Below are 15,600 nucleotides of genomic sequence, written 5' to 3' on the forward strand. Positions count from 1 at the left end.
AAAATAACTATAATTTATAATTATTATGAATATTTACAGTCTTTTGTGTTGAATTTAATGATTCCCATATAGCAGGAAACAAAACAAGCCATATTTTTTCAGCTAAATTTGAATCCATATGACAAAGTTGAGCAATGGCTGAACAAATGTTTCCAAGTTTCATTGTTTTAAGATTATCCATAAATTTGATGTGTCTGGTAATTAATGGTTCCAATTTACCACCCTCAACAACTTCAATATTATCAGTTACCATTTGATCAGTATCCATTGCATATTCTGATTTAACTGTAATATCTTCATTAATATTCAGGATTTCTTCCTTGAATGAAGAATCACAATTATTAACTAATTCTCTAATTGTTGGTAATTTTGATGATGTGGAGGAACTTGAATCTTTTAGAGTTACTGGTAAATCTATAAATATATAAAAATAATTAGTAAATATTTTTATTTTTTGTTTTTTTTGCTAAAAAAATATTTGGTCTAACTACAGAACTTGAGAGAGACATAATGAAGAGACTAGTATAGATGAATTGTTTTTATACATTTTTTACAGCTATCTATCTATGTTAGTAGGTATTTAATGCATATAATATTGTGCATTGCTCGAGAAAAACTAAATCACCGTTGTGTAAAAATTGATCAGCCACTTTCCCACCGAAGAAAATAGTTACGACACTGCAATATATATGTATATTTAAAAAATCCATTCTGAGTGAAGGAAGGCAGGTGAATCTAAAGGCTTGAGTTTACATTACCATATTAGAATATATACTAAATAATTTCATTATCAGGTTGGTTAAAGCATCAATTTTATAAAAAATAAAATTGTATTTTATGTATACTATTTGAATTTTAAATTCATTCATTTAATATTAACACTTAACATTATAACTGTAATGTAAAATAATACTAATTTAAAAAGTATCCAATTAATATTTCAAATCCCTACCGATCCCTAAAAATTTGATCAACATACAATATAAAACCTATTAAAAATTTAAAATATTTATAAATGATTATAAAAAGACTTAAAAAAAAGTCAAAATCATTTGAAAATCATGCAATCTAGAAAATGGTGATATTAACATTCAAGTCTCTACGATTATGATTTTTTGTGTTATGACAAACATTTTATAGATTTGATTAAAAACCGTAAATGTTGTTACTATTTTTGTAATATATCATCAGTTATTTTAAATTATTTGGAAAATTCAAAAGATAATCTTATGAAAGTACCAACTAGACAAAGGTTGTTAATCCCTCCTTTTGATGATTGAAACAATCCATCTGGTTAGTTAAAACCGTGTAGACAGAGACAAAATATAAACAAATATGGTAAAAATGGTGACTAAAACATTTCTTACTTCACTTAAAATCTAAGAGTCATACAGTTAAATTTATAAAATATATAAAATGATGAAATACATTAGAAATTCTTACTTGGGTCAACTGTCGCTAATATTAATTCTATGCATTGTTTTATCCAGTAATGTGTCATCATTGGCTCCCAGTTTTGGGAACTCACTATGTACAATAAACGTTCTGGTAATCTAGTATTAATTTGTTGGTTAAATAAAGTGAAAAATTTTTCACGAACAGCTGGTTGCGAACATCGCAATCCACTTAAGAATGCTGCTTCTAATTTATGCCCAAGTTCTGAATTACGTAGCTCTTCATCCCTGAATTAAGAATTTAAATTTTAATTGCTGTATTATTTTATTAAATTTGTATTTACAATTATTGTGACATGATCATCTTTACTTTAAGTAAGAAACAATAAGCTAATAAAAAAAAAAATTACCTATAAATATGTATAATAGTATCTAAATATTGAGCATTTAGATCGGGAAACTTTTTTTCAATATGCTGCATGATTTTTACTAGCAGTATTGATTTTTCACGTAAATTAGGTCCATCATTTGAAGTAGTACGCATCCATTCTTCTAACATCTAAAATGTTTAAGAGTGTAAGATTTAATTTTTTAATTTCATAAAGTAAATAGATCACTTAATACTTAAAATTGAATGATAAAAATATTTTAATAAATATAAAAAAAAAAAAAATTAAAAAAATATGCAACATTAAAATATGAGTTTTATAGAAAATGGAGAACATATTATATCAGAAAAATCGTAAAATTTTGTTCAATTCAATTTTATTAAAAATGCTTTCAGAAAATAATACAGAAATTATTTTTATCAATAGTGCAGAAATCAATTATAAAGTTAGAAAGATATTAAGAAAACCATTACAGCTGTAATAAACAATAAATTAAATAAACTATAGAAGGATGATTCCTTAAATAAAAATAACAAAAAAATACTTAGTGAAATAATTTTACTTTCACACACAATATGACTTTTTTTTTTTAGAGCTTTTATGAAATATTTAGCTCGACAATTACAAATTATACACCTTAATCTAGTATAGGAGATCTACATATTATCTAGTAGTACAAACATGATATAATAAAACAAAATTTAAGAATATAATAAAAGATAGAAAAATGTATACAATAAATTAGCAAAAAACAATTATATGTTAAAGCCAGCATTCTGAATAAATGAGATAATTAAATTTACAGCCAATTCAGATTTAGGGTTGAGGATGGAGAAGAGGTCAAGTTGAATTTTTAAAGAATTAAAAGAGGAAAATAGATTAATACGTTGTGAGACGAGTGATGGACAGTCAAAAAGTAGATTTGAAAGGTCACAAATGCTTTCCTCCATATGCAACATGCAAAGAGAAAAATCGTTTAAGTTAAGTTTAAAAGCGTGAGAAGGTAAGAAGTAATGACCTATGCGTAACCGGTTGAACTTGACAATAGAAGTTCTGGGTAAAGTTAAATTATTCAACAATTGAAACTATCGAAACAAGGAATAAAAGAAAAATAAGGACTTATAAAATTAGAGGACATTTTAGCTAAAGAATCAGAGTACTTGTTGTCATTGATTCCCACATGGTTGGGAACCCAGAGAAACTGAATATTAAAGTTTGATTGGCTGAGGCTAAAAAGAATAGATTTAATACGAAGGACTAAAGAAGAAATGTGAGAAGTAAAAGAGAAGGTTATTGAGTGATTAAAGAACGGACAATGCATCTGAAGCGATTAAAAACCTTTTATTTGAGAAGGTCGAGATCATATTTAGTGCTTCTATAATCGCGAAGCACTCTGCCGTAAAATAAGAGGAAGAATAAGGTAGATTACTAGTAAAAGAAATGTTTAATTTGGGAATATAAAAGGAGTAGCTAGCCGACAAAGGTGAAACGGAACCATCAGTATAAACCATCGTAAAATCATGAAAATTACTTTCAATAAAATCCGCAAAAAGATCATTTATTACCGAAGGAGAGAAGGATTTTAAATCTTAAGTGGAGAAGCCTGGGAAAAGGTTGGCTACGTGTACCGTCGTGGAATGCAGAAGGGCTTCATAGCTTATCTCATACACGGGATGTTTCGTATGAGTTATAATATATTGATGGAAGGGGGAAATGGAATTTGCAGTCAAAGAAAAAATGGGAAGAAATTTAGAGACATAATGCCAAGTTAAATATAATGAATAGTAGGTATCAAAAATAGCACAGTTAGCGAGGGATAAAGATTTAAGAAGAAACTTACCTGCGACCCATCAACTCCTAATGTTAAAAGGAGAGCACAAAGATTCAACCTCTATTTCTGATAGGGGAGTTGATCTAACGTAACCCATGATATTCCTTATACAAGAGGTTTGAACTTTGTTTAATTTTTTCCAATTTGAGCACGATGCAGAACCAAAAAGAAAACATCTATAATCCAGTTTGGATCGTATAATGGATTTTTAAATCAATAAAAGAGCAGTAGGATGAGAACCCCACTATGTACCGGTAACTGCTCTAAGGAAATTAGTCCAACGAGAACCAAAAGAGACGAGTGAAGTAATATGAGGTAACCATCTCAACTTTGTGTCAAAAATAATACCTAAATAGGTAGCATGGACAGAAAAAGATATACGCATACCGTTAAGATAAATGTTAGGAGGATCTAAATATCTGCGTCTGGTAAAGATTACAGACTTACATTTATCATAGGCGACTGAAAAAGATAATTCGTTGAAAATATTATTTAATTCTAAAAGCACCTGATTTAGGGATACTATGGCCAAATCTAGAAATTTATTAAAAGAAAAAACAACGATATCGTCTGCATAAATAAGACATTTGTAGCCGAGAACGGATAGGTGATTAGCAACGAAACTAATATAAATATTAAATAATATCGGACTGAGATAACTACCCTGAGGAAGACTGGAGAAAGTAGTACGTGAACATTTATTGCCAAAAAGAGAAGTGAAAGAAAGAAATCTATGTGAGAACAAAGAAAAAATGATATTGAAAAAGGAGAGGGGAATATTCTGGGAGAAAAGTTTGGAGACTAAGGTAGGGATATTGACTGAGTCATACGCGCCGCGAATATTTACGAAGGTGGCGACTAAGAATTCCTTATCATTAAATGAGTGGTAAGTATTACTAATAAATGTCGAAAGACACTCCATAGTACCCATACCTTTCCTAAAAGCAAATAAGTTGGATGGTAAGATTGAATTGTACTCTACCCACCAGTCAAGTCGAGTTTTGAGTACGTATTCGATTTGGGAATAGGAATAACCTTATAAAATCTCTAAGATTGTGGAACTAGACCAGTTGATATAATATTATTCAATACTTTAAGAAGAAAAAGAAGAGCGCAAGAAGGTAAATGATTCAGCATTAAAGGAGAGATTTAATCGTGACCTTGAGCTGGTGAACGCCTTGAAAAAATAGTATCGTTTAGTTGCGATAATGTGAATGGATTAGTTAGAACTTGAGGAAACGGAACCTGAGGATAGAAGAGAGGGAGGGCTTCAACGGCAGTAGGGACATAACAAGGAGCAAATTTCGAGCAAAAATCGTGAAACCAGTCATCATTAATAGAATGACGAGATAGAGAAACACATGTTTTATAACATTTTGCAGTCGACCAGAGAACGTGGACTGGGGTAGTGGAGCTCAAACCAGAACAAAATCTTGTTCAGGCCTCTCTTTTGGCATTTTTCAAAATATGTGTTGTGGCTGCACAACAACTCTGATATTTAAAAAGGTCACTGATCTAACCGAATCGGCGAAACGTCTTAAATAATTGAGACCTATTTTTAACCGCCTCCGTGCATGAAGAATTCCACCAAAACGGAGAGGAAAGATACTTTTTGTAATTGCTTTTCCTTATAGGAATCTTTGGCCACGTTGTCAACAATATTTGTAAAAGTAGAATAAAAATTATCAGGAGAAATATCTATAGGTAAGGAGGAGATTGAGTTAGGGAAAAAGAAGGCCAGTCAGATTTATTGAAGTCGAGAGAATTCCGAGAGTCAGCCCTAACAGTTGGATTATCGCCGGTTATGTTTGAATTACGGAGATTAATTTGGTTAGCCATAGAGATCAGAATAGGAATATGGTCAGTACCATGTGACTCGTCGAGAGTGGACCAAGAAACAGTCCAGATGAGGTCAGGCGAACAAAAAGACAAGCCAATGGCGGAATCCGAAAACCCCGGTCGCTTTATATGAGTGAGACTACCATTATTAAGTATACAAAGCCCGAGGAAACAAATATTATCATACATGATATTACCGTGGCGGGAAAACGAATGATGCCCCAGGCAGGATGGAAGGCGTTAAAATCGTCACCAAGGATAGAATTACTTCGAACTAGTCTAAAAATAGAGACCCAAACAATGGGAGGAATATTAGAATCACTAGGGATGTAACAAGACCAAATTTCTGTAGGCAAAGACAAATTAGGTAAAAAACCTCAGCACCGACAATATCTATTCTAAAGTTGGAAAAAGTTTTGCGGGTGTTTCCATCAATCGAGATAAACCTCGACCTCAGAGAGTTATGAACTAAAACTGCTGCGCCACCATAGCCATCTTGACGATCAGATCTAAGGAAAGAAAAGTCAGGGATATTAAATAAGCGAGTCGGTAATAACCATGTCTCCGAAAGGAGAGCTATAGAGCATTTGTTGTAGGAAAGTAAATATTGTAAAGTGGGAAGACGAGCTATCAAACTTCTAACATTCCACTGAAGAATATTAGTGGTATTGACTGGATTTAAAGCACTATTGATGGTTGCCAGAGTATAAAGATAAACTATTTATTGCTCGGATTGGAAATGAGGAGTAGTGAATGAAGAAAGGATTCGATTAAGGATTGGAGAGTGGAGGGGGAAAAAGGAGAGGAAAGCGTAGGTGAATTTATAAGAGCATCTGCTAAAATATTAGATAAAGTATGAATCCAAAATAAATCGTTACTCTTATTACTATCGATCTGTCCCTGCTCTATACATTGCTTTAAATAACTACCATTGGGAGAGGAATAATACGTCGAACAGGGAGAAAGAAGGGAATCGATTTTTGAGAGAAGAAATGCGAACTTTAGGCTTAAGTTTCTTAGAGTTAAAGAAATTATGATTTTCATTTATAGGTAGGTTCAGAAAGTCCTCTGATTGAGAATAGAATTTAGTTGACATATAATTAGAAATAGGAGGCTGACTATTAACTTTATCAGAATATTTAAAAACCGAAGTGTAACAATTATTCTTCTTAAATATTAATGCATCTTGATACGAGATATTTTCACTAGCCATTTTAAATTCTTTCTGTGCTAACCATTCTTGACAACTACGATCTGTAGCCACATGGGGCCTTTAACAATATTAACAAGAAGGATCGGAAGTTTGAGTGGTGGGACACTTGGCGATAGAATGCTTGGTGATACTACAATGGCTGCATCTAGGATCACTGCGATAATATTTTTGAGTACGCCCAAATCGTAAACAACGATTACATTGTACCGGGGAGCGAACACTCGAGTTAACTTCAAATAACATATTGAACACCAATATTTGTTGAGGCAATTTGGAGGTTACAAACTTATATTCGACAATGCGCGTGGGTACCATAACACCGTCCTTGTTGACTGAAATACGTCTACAGCTTTCGATTGGAAAAGGCGAACCGTACGCCTTCCCGAAACTCGCATTCAGAAATATCGTTATCGAGTTTGATCACACCAAAAGAATACAAGACACTTGTAGGAATAGAGGCTACAAACCCATATTCGCTAAGAGACGCAGATTTTAAACATGAATTAGCATTAATAATTGAATCAAAGGTAATCTTGATTGTATTAAAGCCAGCGGGTTTAATATTATTAATGCCGATAAAATTAGTGGAGAACAATTTGGCCGCCTTTACTGGATGCCAGCGACCCAGGTTTTTATTTACATTAATACATTCGACGAGAATCGAAATAGAACCGTGATAGTCTGATGGAAAGGTGCGTTGATTATTCTGTAACATGTTTTGAATAATATTGGAAATAATAGAATCCATATCAGTAGAAATATTAGTGGAAGAAAGATTATTTTACGATACGGTGAAGTTTAAATTGCTGGTCATATCTGATGACGTACCGGTTGTAGATAAAGAATTGTCGTAATTGAAAGCAGAATTAGACGTAACTAAAATTGGTGTATTATCCACGATATGTTGGAACTCAGGAGAAGGCGGATTAGACGTAGAATTATTAACTTACGGGCATTTTTCCTACTAATTGCAGTCGTGAAGTCAGCGTCAGGTCCACGGGATGATATTTTAGGAGTTTTCATTTTTGATGGTGCAGGTAATTTATCCGCGCGTGAACCGCCGCCCGAAGACACTAACAATCAACAGGTTTGAAGTACACCGTGATATCGATAACAAAAAATACGACTGTACACTATGACTGCTGAGCCGATACTAACAATATGACTTATTTGGGATATTTTTTTAATTTTGGCGATTTGCAACATACTAATGACGGGTTTTTTATTACCTTTATGGTTTAAAGTAATCTATTTTATTAATAGTAAACCTACTTCAGGATCCTAACAAACGGTATGGAAATGTTTATATTAAATAGTTAATTAACTGATTAAAAATAGACATAATACGATACAAAACTTATTTTTAAAGTTACTTTAAAAAAAACTTGCACTTTGATTCTAAATGTATTAATTTGTTTAATTGCTTCAATTCTTATTTAATTTGATAATTTTGAATTATACCTTTTCTAATATTAGAACATTAAAGAATAATACAAGGGTAAATACTTACTAAATGCTAAATTACTAAATGCTTACTTTTAAAATTGTTTTCATAATTCTTGCATCATTAGTTTTTTCAATCAATCCAACAAGGATGGTTCCAATGAATGTCTTTCGAGTTTCAATATGCATATTGCCAACTCTATTTTTCATTAAATCTAGACTTTGAATAACTAGTTCACTTATTCCCATTGAAGATTCTGTATTTGTAGATTGTGGCTGTTCACGACATACTTTTTGCAATACATGAACAAAACGAGAAGACAAATTATCGATAAAAGCTGCATTATTGGCACTGGCTGCTTTTAACATAATGACACATGTCAAAAAACGATTATAATTTTGTGATATATTTTTTTCAAAATTATTTAAACTTTCATCAATTAACTGAAATATACAAATAATTGTTAATTTTTTACTACTAGATAATGTATAATTCAATAGCATACCACATTTATTAAAATATATAATTCTTCGAGTTCATTGAGGTATGGTTTAATCATAGGAAAAGTAAAAATTAAACGTGTAAGAAATGTATGAGCCATCCTTCCAATCTAAAATAACAATTTCATAATGATTTATATTATTATTATTATTATTATTTTATTTGTTGATAAAAATATTTTAATTACCTTCATATTTGTAGTACTTATACATTCATACAAAGATTTTTGAAGTGGTTTAATAGTATTTAAAAGTTGATCTTTTGGTAAAGTAGTTAAAAAAAATGCTAAAAGATCAAATGCTGATGCAATATTTGCAACAGCAATAGCAGTGGCAGGATTATTACCAGCGGGTTCTAAATTTGATACAGTACAAAATACTTTTTCCATCCAAGCTAATTTTAACATATCAATGCATCTTGACATTATAGCTTCTGATTTTAAAGCAGTTCTTAATAATGCAACACAACGCTTTGATAAGAGTTCTGCCATACCTCCAGCAATGCCATCATTTACCTAAAATTACAATATATAAATAAGTGTTTTATAAGTAACATATGCAATAAAATAATTTAAAAACAGACCTGGCAAGCAATTTTGGCTAGAAAATTGAAAACAACACCAAAATCGTTTTTATTAATAGGTTTATCTTTGTCTATATCATCTGATTGTATAGGAACTGATGGTTCAAGTTTAATTTTTTTTACAATTTCTTCAGTGAAATTCTAAAAAATATACAATTTTTGAATAAAATTAGAATACAACTAGTTATAAAATTAATAAAAGTGTATTTATTAAATATATAGCATTCATTTGAAATTTAAAAATGAATGTATATATATATTGTAGTTTATACCAGTGGTTTTCAACCAGTATGCCGTAAGTGCCCTTGAAATATGCTATGATAATTCTATAAATTGTTTTATAAGTACGTATTTATCAGTATTATTATCAATATTATTTATTGTAAGTATGCCTGTCGCAGAAATTTCGATTGATCAATCGTATTAATGTATTTCATAATAATTAACCCTCCCTCTAATAAGAGTAGATTGTAAACAATGTAAGTATGTATGTATATATATACACATCTATAAAAGAATATATATATATATACATATATAAAAATATATACATACACATATAAAATACAGTTCACATATTATATGGATTGGTGTGCCGCAAACATTTTGTTGGAGATGAAGTGTGCTGCATTGTTAAAAGTTGTTGAACATTGGTTTATATTAATAATAGTAAAATAGTTATATGTAAATTTATTTAACAAAATATTTTATTTTTTATAGTTAATACTTGTGCAAAAATAATTTATGAAGATGTAGGGAGTAGAATAATATAAAATATGAATGATAAAAATATTATTTAATTAAAAAAAAGAATATAATTAAAGAATGAAATAAAAATACTATAAAATTCAAACAAAATAAATTATGATTTGTGATGTAGGAAAATTAAAGCAGTAAATAATTTAAAAAATTATAAAAAAGAATAGTAAGATACTGAAACATTATATATAATTATGAATGAACAAATATATCTAAATATTGTAAACTTAAAAAAGTATCTCAAACACTTCAAAAATATGTACTATGCATTATCATAATAATTTACCTCTGTTGCGTTTTCATCTCTAATTCGTTGTAATTCCCATTTTATAATAACTTCAGCCATTTCTACAGCTAATTTTTTATGTTCAAATGTAGCTGAAGACATAAAACCTAATCTTTGCATTGCATTTAACATATGCTGAATTAGTCTATGTCTAATTGGGTAATATACCTAAAAACAATTATTAGATATTTATTAAAATATAATATGAAAATTCTTTTTTTTTTTAGGTATGAATTATTAAAAACTTATATTTATTCAATACTTTAAAACATAGAGTATGTAATGAATAATTTAAATAATTAGAAAAAATTGTATCTTAACATAAATTTTTTTAAAATTTTACGAGTTTGCAAAATAAATTGTTTTATTATATTGAAAATCATTATTAGATGTATTAGTTATTTAATCACTTATAATCTAAAATTATTATAATAAACTAAAAATTACATTGTAATGTCTGACCACCAAGTGCAATACATGAAATAATTGTTGCATTAAATGTGCTTCTTCAACAATAATTTTTTTAGTACATTGACATAATAATTTATTTCCATTGTTCATACGAATAGATAATGCTGGTGTTATTAAATCTAAAGCTTGTCGAACAACATTTCTTACTTCAACATGATATGCTTTAAGTAGTTCATGAAATACTATAAAATTCACAATTATTTATGAGTAATATTTGTTTTTAAATTATAATTTTTTCAAATACCTTGTAAAATGATTCGACTGTTAACATGATATGAAGCAACTATGTATGACAATAACAAATGACCACTGTATCGAGCTGTTGGATCAACACAAGTCTTTTCTAATAAACATGGCCAAGCATAACTCATTACTCGTTTTAAATTTTCACATAGTCCATCTGGACTAAATGTACTATCTTTATTAACAGGGAAATCATTGACTAACATACATCCAAGTTGCAATAGATGTATACGTATACTATCTTCACCAATTTCTTGTGGAACTTCATGAACAATTAACTAAAGATAATTATATTAATTTTAATTTTTAACTTAAATGTGTAAAATATTTTAAATATTTTAGTATTGTTAGATTTAATTTAATACCTGATATATATATGATGTAACTATATTTCCAGCTGAATCTGATGGATCAGATGTACCATAAATTAAAATTTGTTGTTCATTCTTTTCATAACTAGCCGAAACAGATGGTAGAATAATATACTGCAAGATTTTGGATTTAAAATGATTACTCATATTATTATCTTGAAATATTTCTACAAAACGAAAGAATGCTAAACGTTTCCACCGAGGAGAAAATGTTTTTGCAACTATATCTTCTAAATAGACACGCAAAAACTAAAAATATAAAAGTGATTTAGATAATTAAACCTGCACTTCATAATACTATAAACATTTTTACTGTTTGGAAATAAAAATTAATTTTTGTATTGACTTACCTGAAAATCAGATATGAATCTAAAACAGAATGCCTTTATTAAATGAAATAGTAAATCTACTTGATTGGGATTATGAATAAAATACTGAAGTAACACTTTTGCCAACATTTTTGGTTCATTCCAGTGAGAAAATTCAAGATACCCAGGGTTCAAGAAATGTTCCTTAAATAAATATATTATTATATTATTTTAATTTAATATAATAGTAATTAACTTTACCTGATAATTATCAGATGCCCAAAGTTCAGATAATGATATAATTAGATCTGTTTGGTTAGAAATCCATTTTTTATCTAATCTTACAATAGCATGGATAATTTTTACAGTTTCATATTCAATGATTTTAGTAGGATCTAAACAAATTTAATAAATAACTTTTTCTTAGATAAGGATAGTTAAGAAATAGATTCATGATTATAGTTATTGGGTAGATGTTACCTGAATGAGAAGATGTAATTAATTCATTAAGTCTTCGTCCACTGCCCTGAAGAGCTTCTCGAATTGTTTGGCATTTGTCATTGGTTATCATCATATGTAAATATTTAATCCAATTAGGTTCCTATAAACAACAAGATTATTCAATATAATTATTTATTTGTACTGAAATAATAATAATACATTTCAATGTCTTAAATATTTGAGAAACAAATAACTGACCTTTATATGATTATCTTGAAGAAACAGTTGTACAATTTGAGTTGGATATTTAAGTAAGCATCCCAAAAGTGGTGTGTGAAATGGAGACAATATGCTTACTTGAAGGTTTTTTTCACTATCCAAGACTAGCCTACAAAGTGACTCTATGTGCCTATAATTGGCAACAGGTAATTGTCTGTACATTTCGATAATAATAACCATTATTGATTCATAGTTTCCAGTCTTAGAAATACCTAATTAAAATTTACACAATTTGGTTAAAGTCTCAACAATTATTTTTATGAAAAAAGACTAAGAATACAAAACTTTGTAGCAAAATATTTTTTATTTATAAGTTACCTTTTTTCATTTGAATTAAAACTTCAAACATTTTTTTCATTATTTCCATCAAATGGGTGCAAAACATATCACTAAAACTAGTAGGAAATAGTTGAACCAAGTACCATAAACGTCTTGTACCACTTAATGTTAAGTTTCTATAGTCCCCTAAATCACCTAATTGTTTTTTCATTAGTTCATGTACCTAAATAAATAATTTAAGTTAATACAATATAAACAAAAAAATCATTACTAATTATTACAATTATCAAACTCATTATATTCAATTTAATATATTTGGTAAAATTTAATTAATTTATATAATACATTTATGTATTTAATAGTTAAGCAATTTCTAATAAAATGCTCTAATTTAATACAAATTGAATTTTAATATTTATAATAAATTTTAACTTTATTTAATTTGTTCTGAATAAATAATTAATAATTGGCATATATTTTCGAGAATTAGCACTTTTTATTTGCTTACCATTGGCATATCAATTTGTGAAGTTGAAACAAATTTCCTCAAACATTGAAATGCTGTTTCTTGTAGATCTGGATTATTTTTGTCTAAAGCACCATATAAAGCATGAAATATTCTACTTTTTACTTCTGGTTGAGGAATATAATAACATGCAGCAAGAGCTCTCATCCCAGCTTGACGTAATAATAACATTTGTCCTGGGTTCATTGTTTTGTATCCAGGTAATTTGGACATGGCTGAATCACTGGCTTCACATAAATTTGATACTTCATGATAAAATAAGTTGTGTTCTTTTATATTTAAATCTGAAGGAGAAAAGTTTATATATAAAATCATTTACACATACTTATTTAACATATACAAAACAGATTTGTAATAAAATAGAACTAAGATTTTATAGTATTTACTAATTCTTATAGGATAACGACAAAAATAGTAGAATGAGCTACAAATTTGTTGTATACACAAGAGATTCAAAATACAAAATTGTATGTAATAAATAGCAAAAATATACATAGTAATTATACATTACCAAAGATGTACTTTATATTCACAATTCTTTATTTCATTGGTTAATTTTTAAAACTATTAAATTAAAAATAAAATTATTTATCATTATTTAATAGTTGTCTTATTAATATTATTTAAGTACAAAAACAATTTATTTTCGGTGAGTTTCTATTCCAAGATAATTATATGCAATTTATTGTTTATGTGAAAAAAATTGATTTGTATTTATATTTTGAATCTTAATTAAAATTCTAAAATCTACAATGTAATCTAATTTTTGAACATAATTTATAATATATATGTATTAATTGGTATCATACTTAAAATATTGAACTAATGGATGATTGATAATTTACGAGTATTATCTATAGTTAAGTTTAATAGAAATTGTGAAACTAAAAATTTAATAAGAACAAATAAATATTACCAATTGTAAATAATCGAGGCAACAAAGAAGTACAAAATGTGTTTCCTTCCATCATTCCAATTTGAGCTTTAAATCCCTGATGACGTAACAAATGCTTTCTCAAAGGTATAATTTCTGACAAACCTTCTTTATGAGGTTCCATTACTTGAGTTACCGTAATGCCTTGCGCTGATGCTATCACACCCAATAAATGTGTGGACTATACAGAGAAAAGTAAATAAAATAACTAAGAATTTATATTACTATTATATATGCAATACATACATGATTTCTAAGCAAATCATTAGGGCTTGTAACTTGACGAATGAGTTCATATGTTACTTCGTGTATAGCTTTTTTCTGTAAAGCTTGAAGCTGAGAACCTGAGTTTTGATCTAATGGGGATGAAGCTTTTCTCAACATATTTTCTAAATTTTTTTTTGCTTCATCTAAAACACCATTTGAAACCTACAAGGAAACAACAAAGAATAATGTTTAATTAAATACGGAATGTGTATAAACTATATATCTTATATAACATACATCTCCAGATAAATCCATGATGACAAAAAGCTGAGCCTTTACAAATAAATATAAATGTTCAAAAACCCATTGAGAAGACATACTACTATAAAAAAATTGTATGGCATAACATCCTCCAAATTTAGTATACCAAGCACGATCATAGCATAAAGCACATAACTTATCAACCATGTATTCCATATATGGTAATTGGCAGGCCTATAAAATGTCCTAGTATAAAATAATTTCAAATAATCACAAAAAATAATAATATTATTATACTCTTTCTTTGGATCCCATAATAATTGTTGCTGTATTCAAAATAATAGTTAGTGCCAGTCTTGCAGGTTTTAAGAGTTCTTTTTCTTGATAGCTCATAACAGTTGCCATTGAATCAATCAATACAAGTGGATCCATACCAAAGGAACACTTTTCATTTTTTTCACTATTTACTAATGGTCCAGCTTGTTGAGAAACAGCTACCATAGTATAACGCATGACAACATCTAGCAGTGTTCCAAGAGCTGTGTCTCTAAGTTCTTTAACAGCGGCACTAACAAAAATGCCTATCAAAAATAAATAAATCAACTATAATTGTAATACCAGTCAAAATGCATTATTGAATTAAAATAAAAAATAACAATAAAATATTTACCATTCAAGGCCATAACGTAGGTGTTTCTTACAACTGGATCAGGATATTTGTAAACAGTTGATTGAAAGTTAGATATTTTACCTTCTTTGAAACTGTAATATTACAATTTAATAATTAAATAAACTTTAATAAAATTATCTAAAATCATTAATATTATTTCCTTACCTAGGATGAGAAAAAAATTTCATCAATACTGATTTATCATCATCTGATAAAACAGATGCTGCTAGAAATGATTTAATTACTTCCCAACATTTTTTACGATAATAAGGATCAGTTGACGACTTTAGTGATTCTGCAGCGGTTTCAATTGCCTATACAAATAAATAAATTATAAATAAATTAATTCTTCAATTTTTTAATACTTATACT

At 28.6% G+C, this 15,600-nt stretch overlaps 1 protein-coding gene across 1 annotated transcript in view; it reads right to left on the reverse strand.

Annotated features, from left to right (window-relative positions):
- Positions 1-15,600, reverse strand: part of LOC112693384 (transformation/transcription domain-associated protein) — a 35,781-nt gene that overhangs the window by 11,286 nt on the left and 8,895 nt on the right. Inside the window, exons 15-37 of the mRNA XM_025568427.1 lie at positions 15,394-15,542; positions 15,229-15,320; positions 14,856-15,139; positions 14,595-14,792; positions 14,337-14,519; positions 14,073-14,271; positions 13,139-13,440; positions 12,670-12,853; positions 12,331-12,563; positions 12,112-12,232; positions 11,893-12,026; positions 11,674-11,835; positions 11,318-11,572; positions 10,954-11,230; positions 10,686-10,891; positions 10,239-10,406; positions 9,194-9,334; positions 8,799-9,125; positions 8,616-8,720; positions 8,203-8,553; positions 1,805-1,953; positions 1,444-1,682; positions 38-414 (exon numbers count right to left, since the gene is read on the reverse strand). Of these exons, the coding sequence (XP_025424212.1) occupies positions 38-414; positions 1,444-1,682; positions 1,805-1,953; positions 8,203-8,553; positions 8,616-8,720; positions 8,799-9,125; positions 9,194-9,334; positions 10,239-10,406; positions 10,686-10,891; positions 10,954-11,230; positions 11,318-11,572; positions 11,674-11,835; positions 11,893-12,026; positions 12,112-12,232; positions 12,331-12,563; positions 12,670-12,853; positions 13,139-13,440; positions 14,073-14,271; positions 14,337-14,519; positions 14,595-14,792; positions 14,856-15,139; positions 15,229-15,320; positions 15,394-15,542 (4,836 nt within the window). The remainder of the gene's footprint in view (positions 1-37; positions 415-1,443; positions 1,683-1,804; positions 1,954-8,202; positions 8,554-8,615; positions 8,721-8,798; positions 9,126-9,193; positions 9,335-10,238; positions 10,407-10,685; positions 10,892-10,953; positions 11,231-11,317; positions 11,573-11,673; positions 11,836-11,892; positions 12,027-12,111; positions 12,233-12,330; positions 12,564-12,669; positions 12,854-13,138; positions 13,441-14,072; positions 14,272-14,336; positions 14,520-14,594; positions 14,793-14,855; positions 15,140-15,228; positions 15,321-15,393; positions 15,543-15,600) is intronic.

The sequence above is a fragment of the Sipha flava genome, unplaced genomic scaffold (assembly GCF_003268045.1).
Source record: "Sipha flava isolate LNK unplaced genomic scaffold, YSA_version1 117_pilon_pilon, whole genome shotgun sequence".
NCBI classification, from domain to species: Eukaryota; Metazoa; Arthropoda; class Insecta; order Hemiptera; family Aphididae; genus Sipha; species Sipha flava.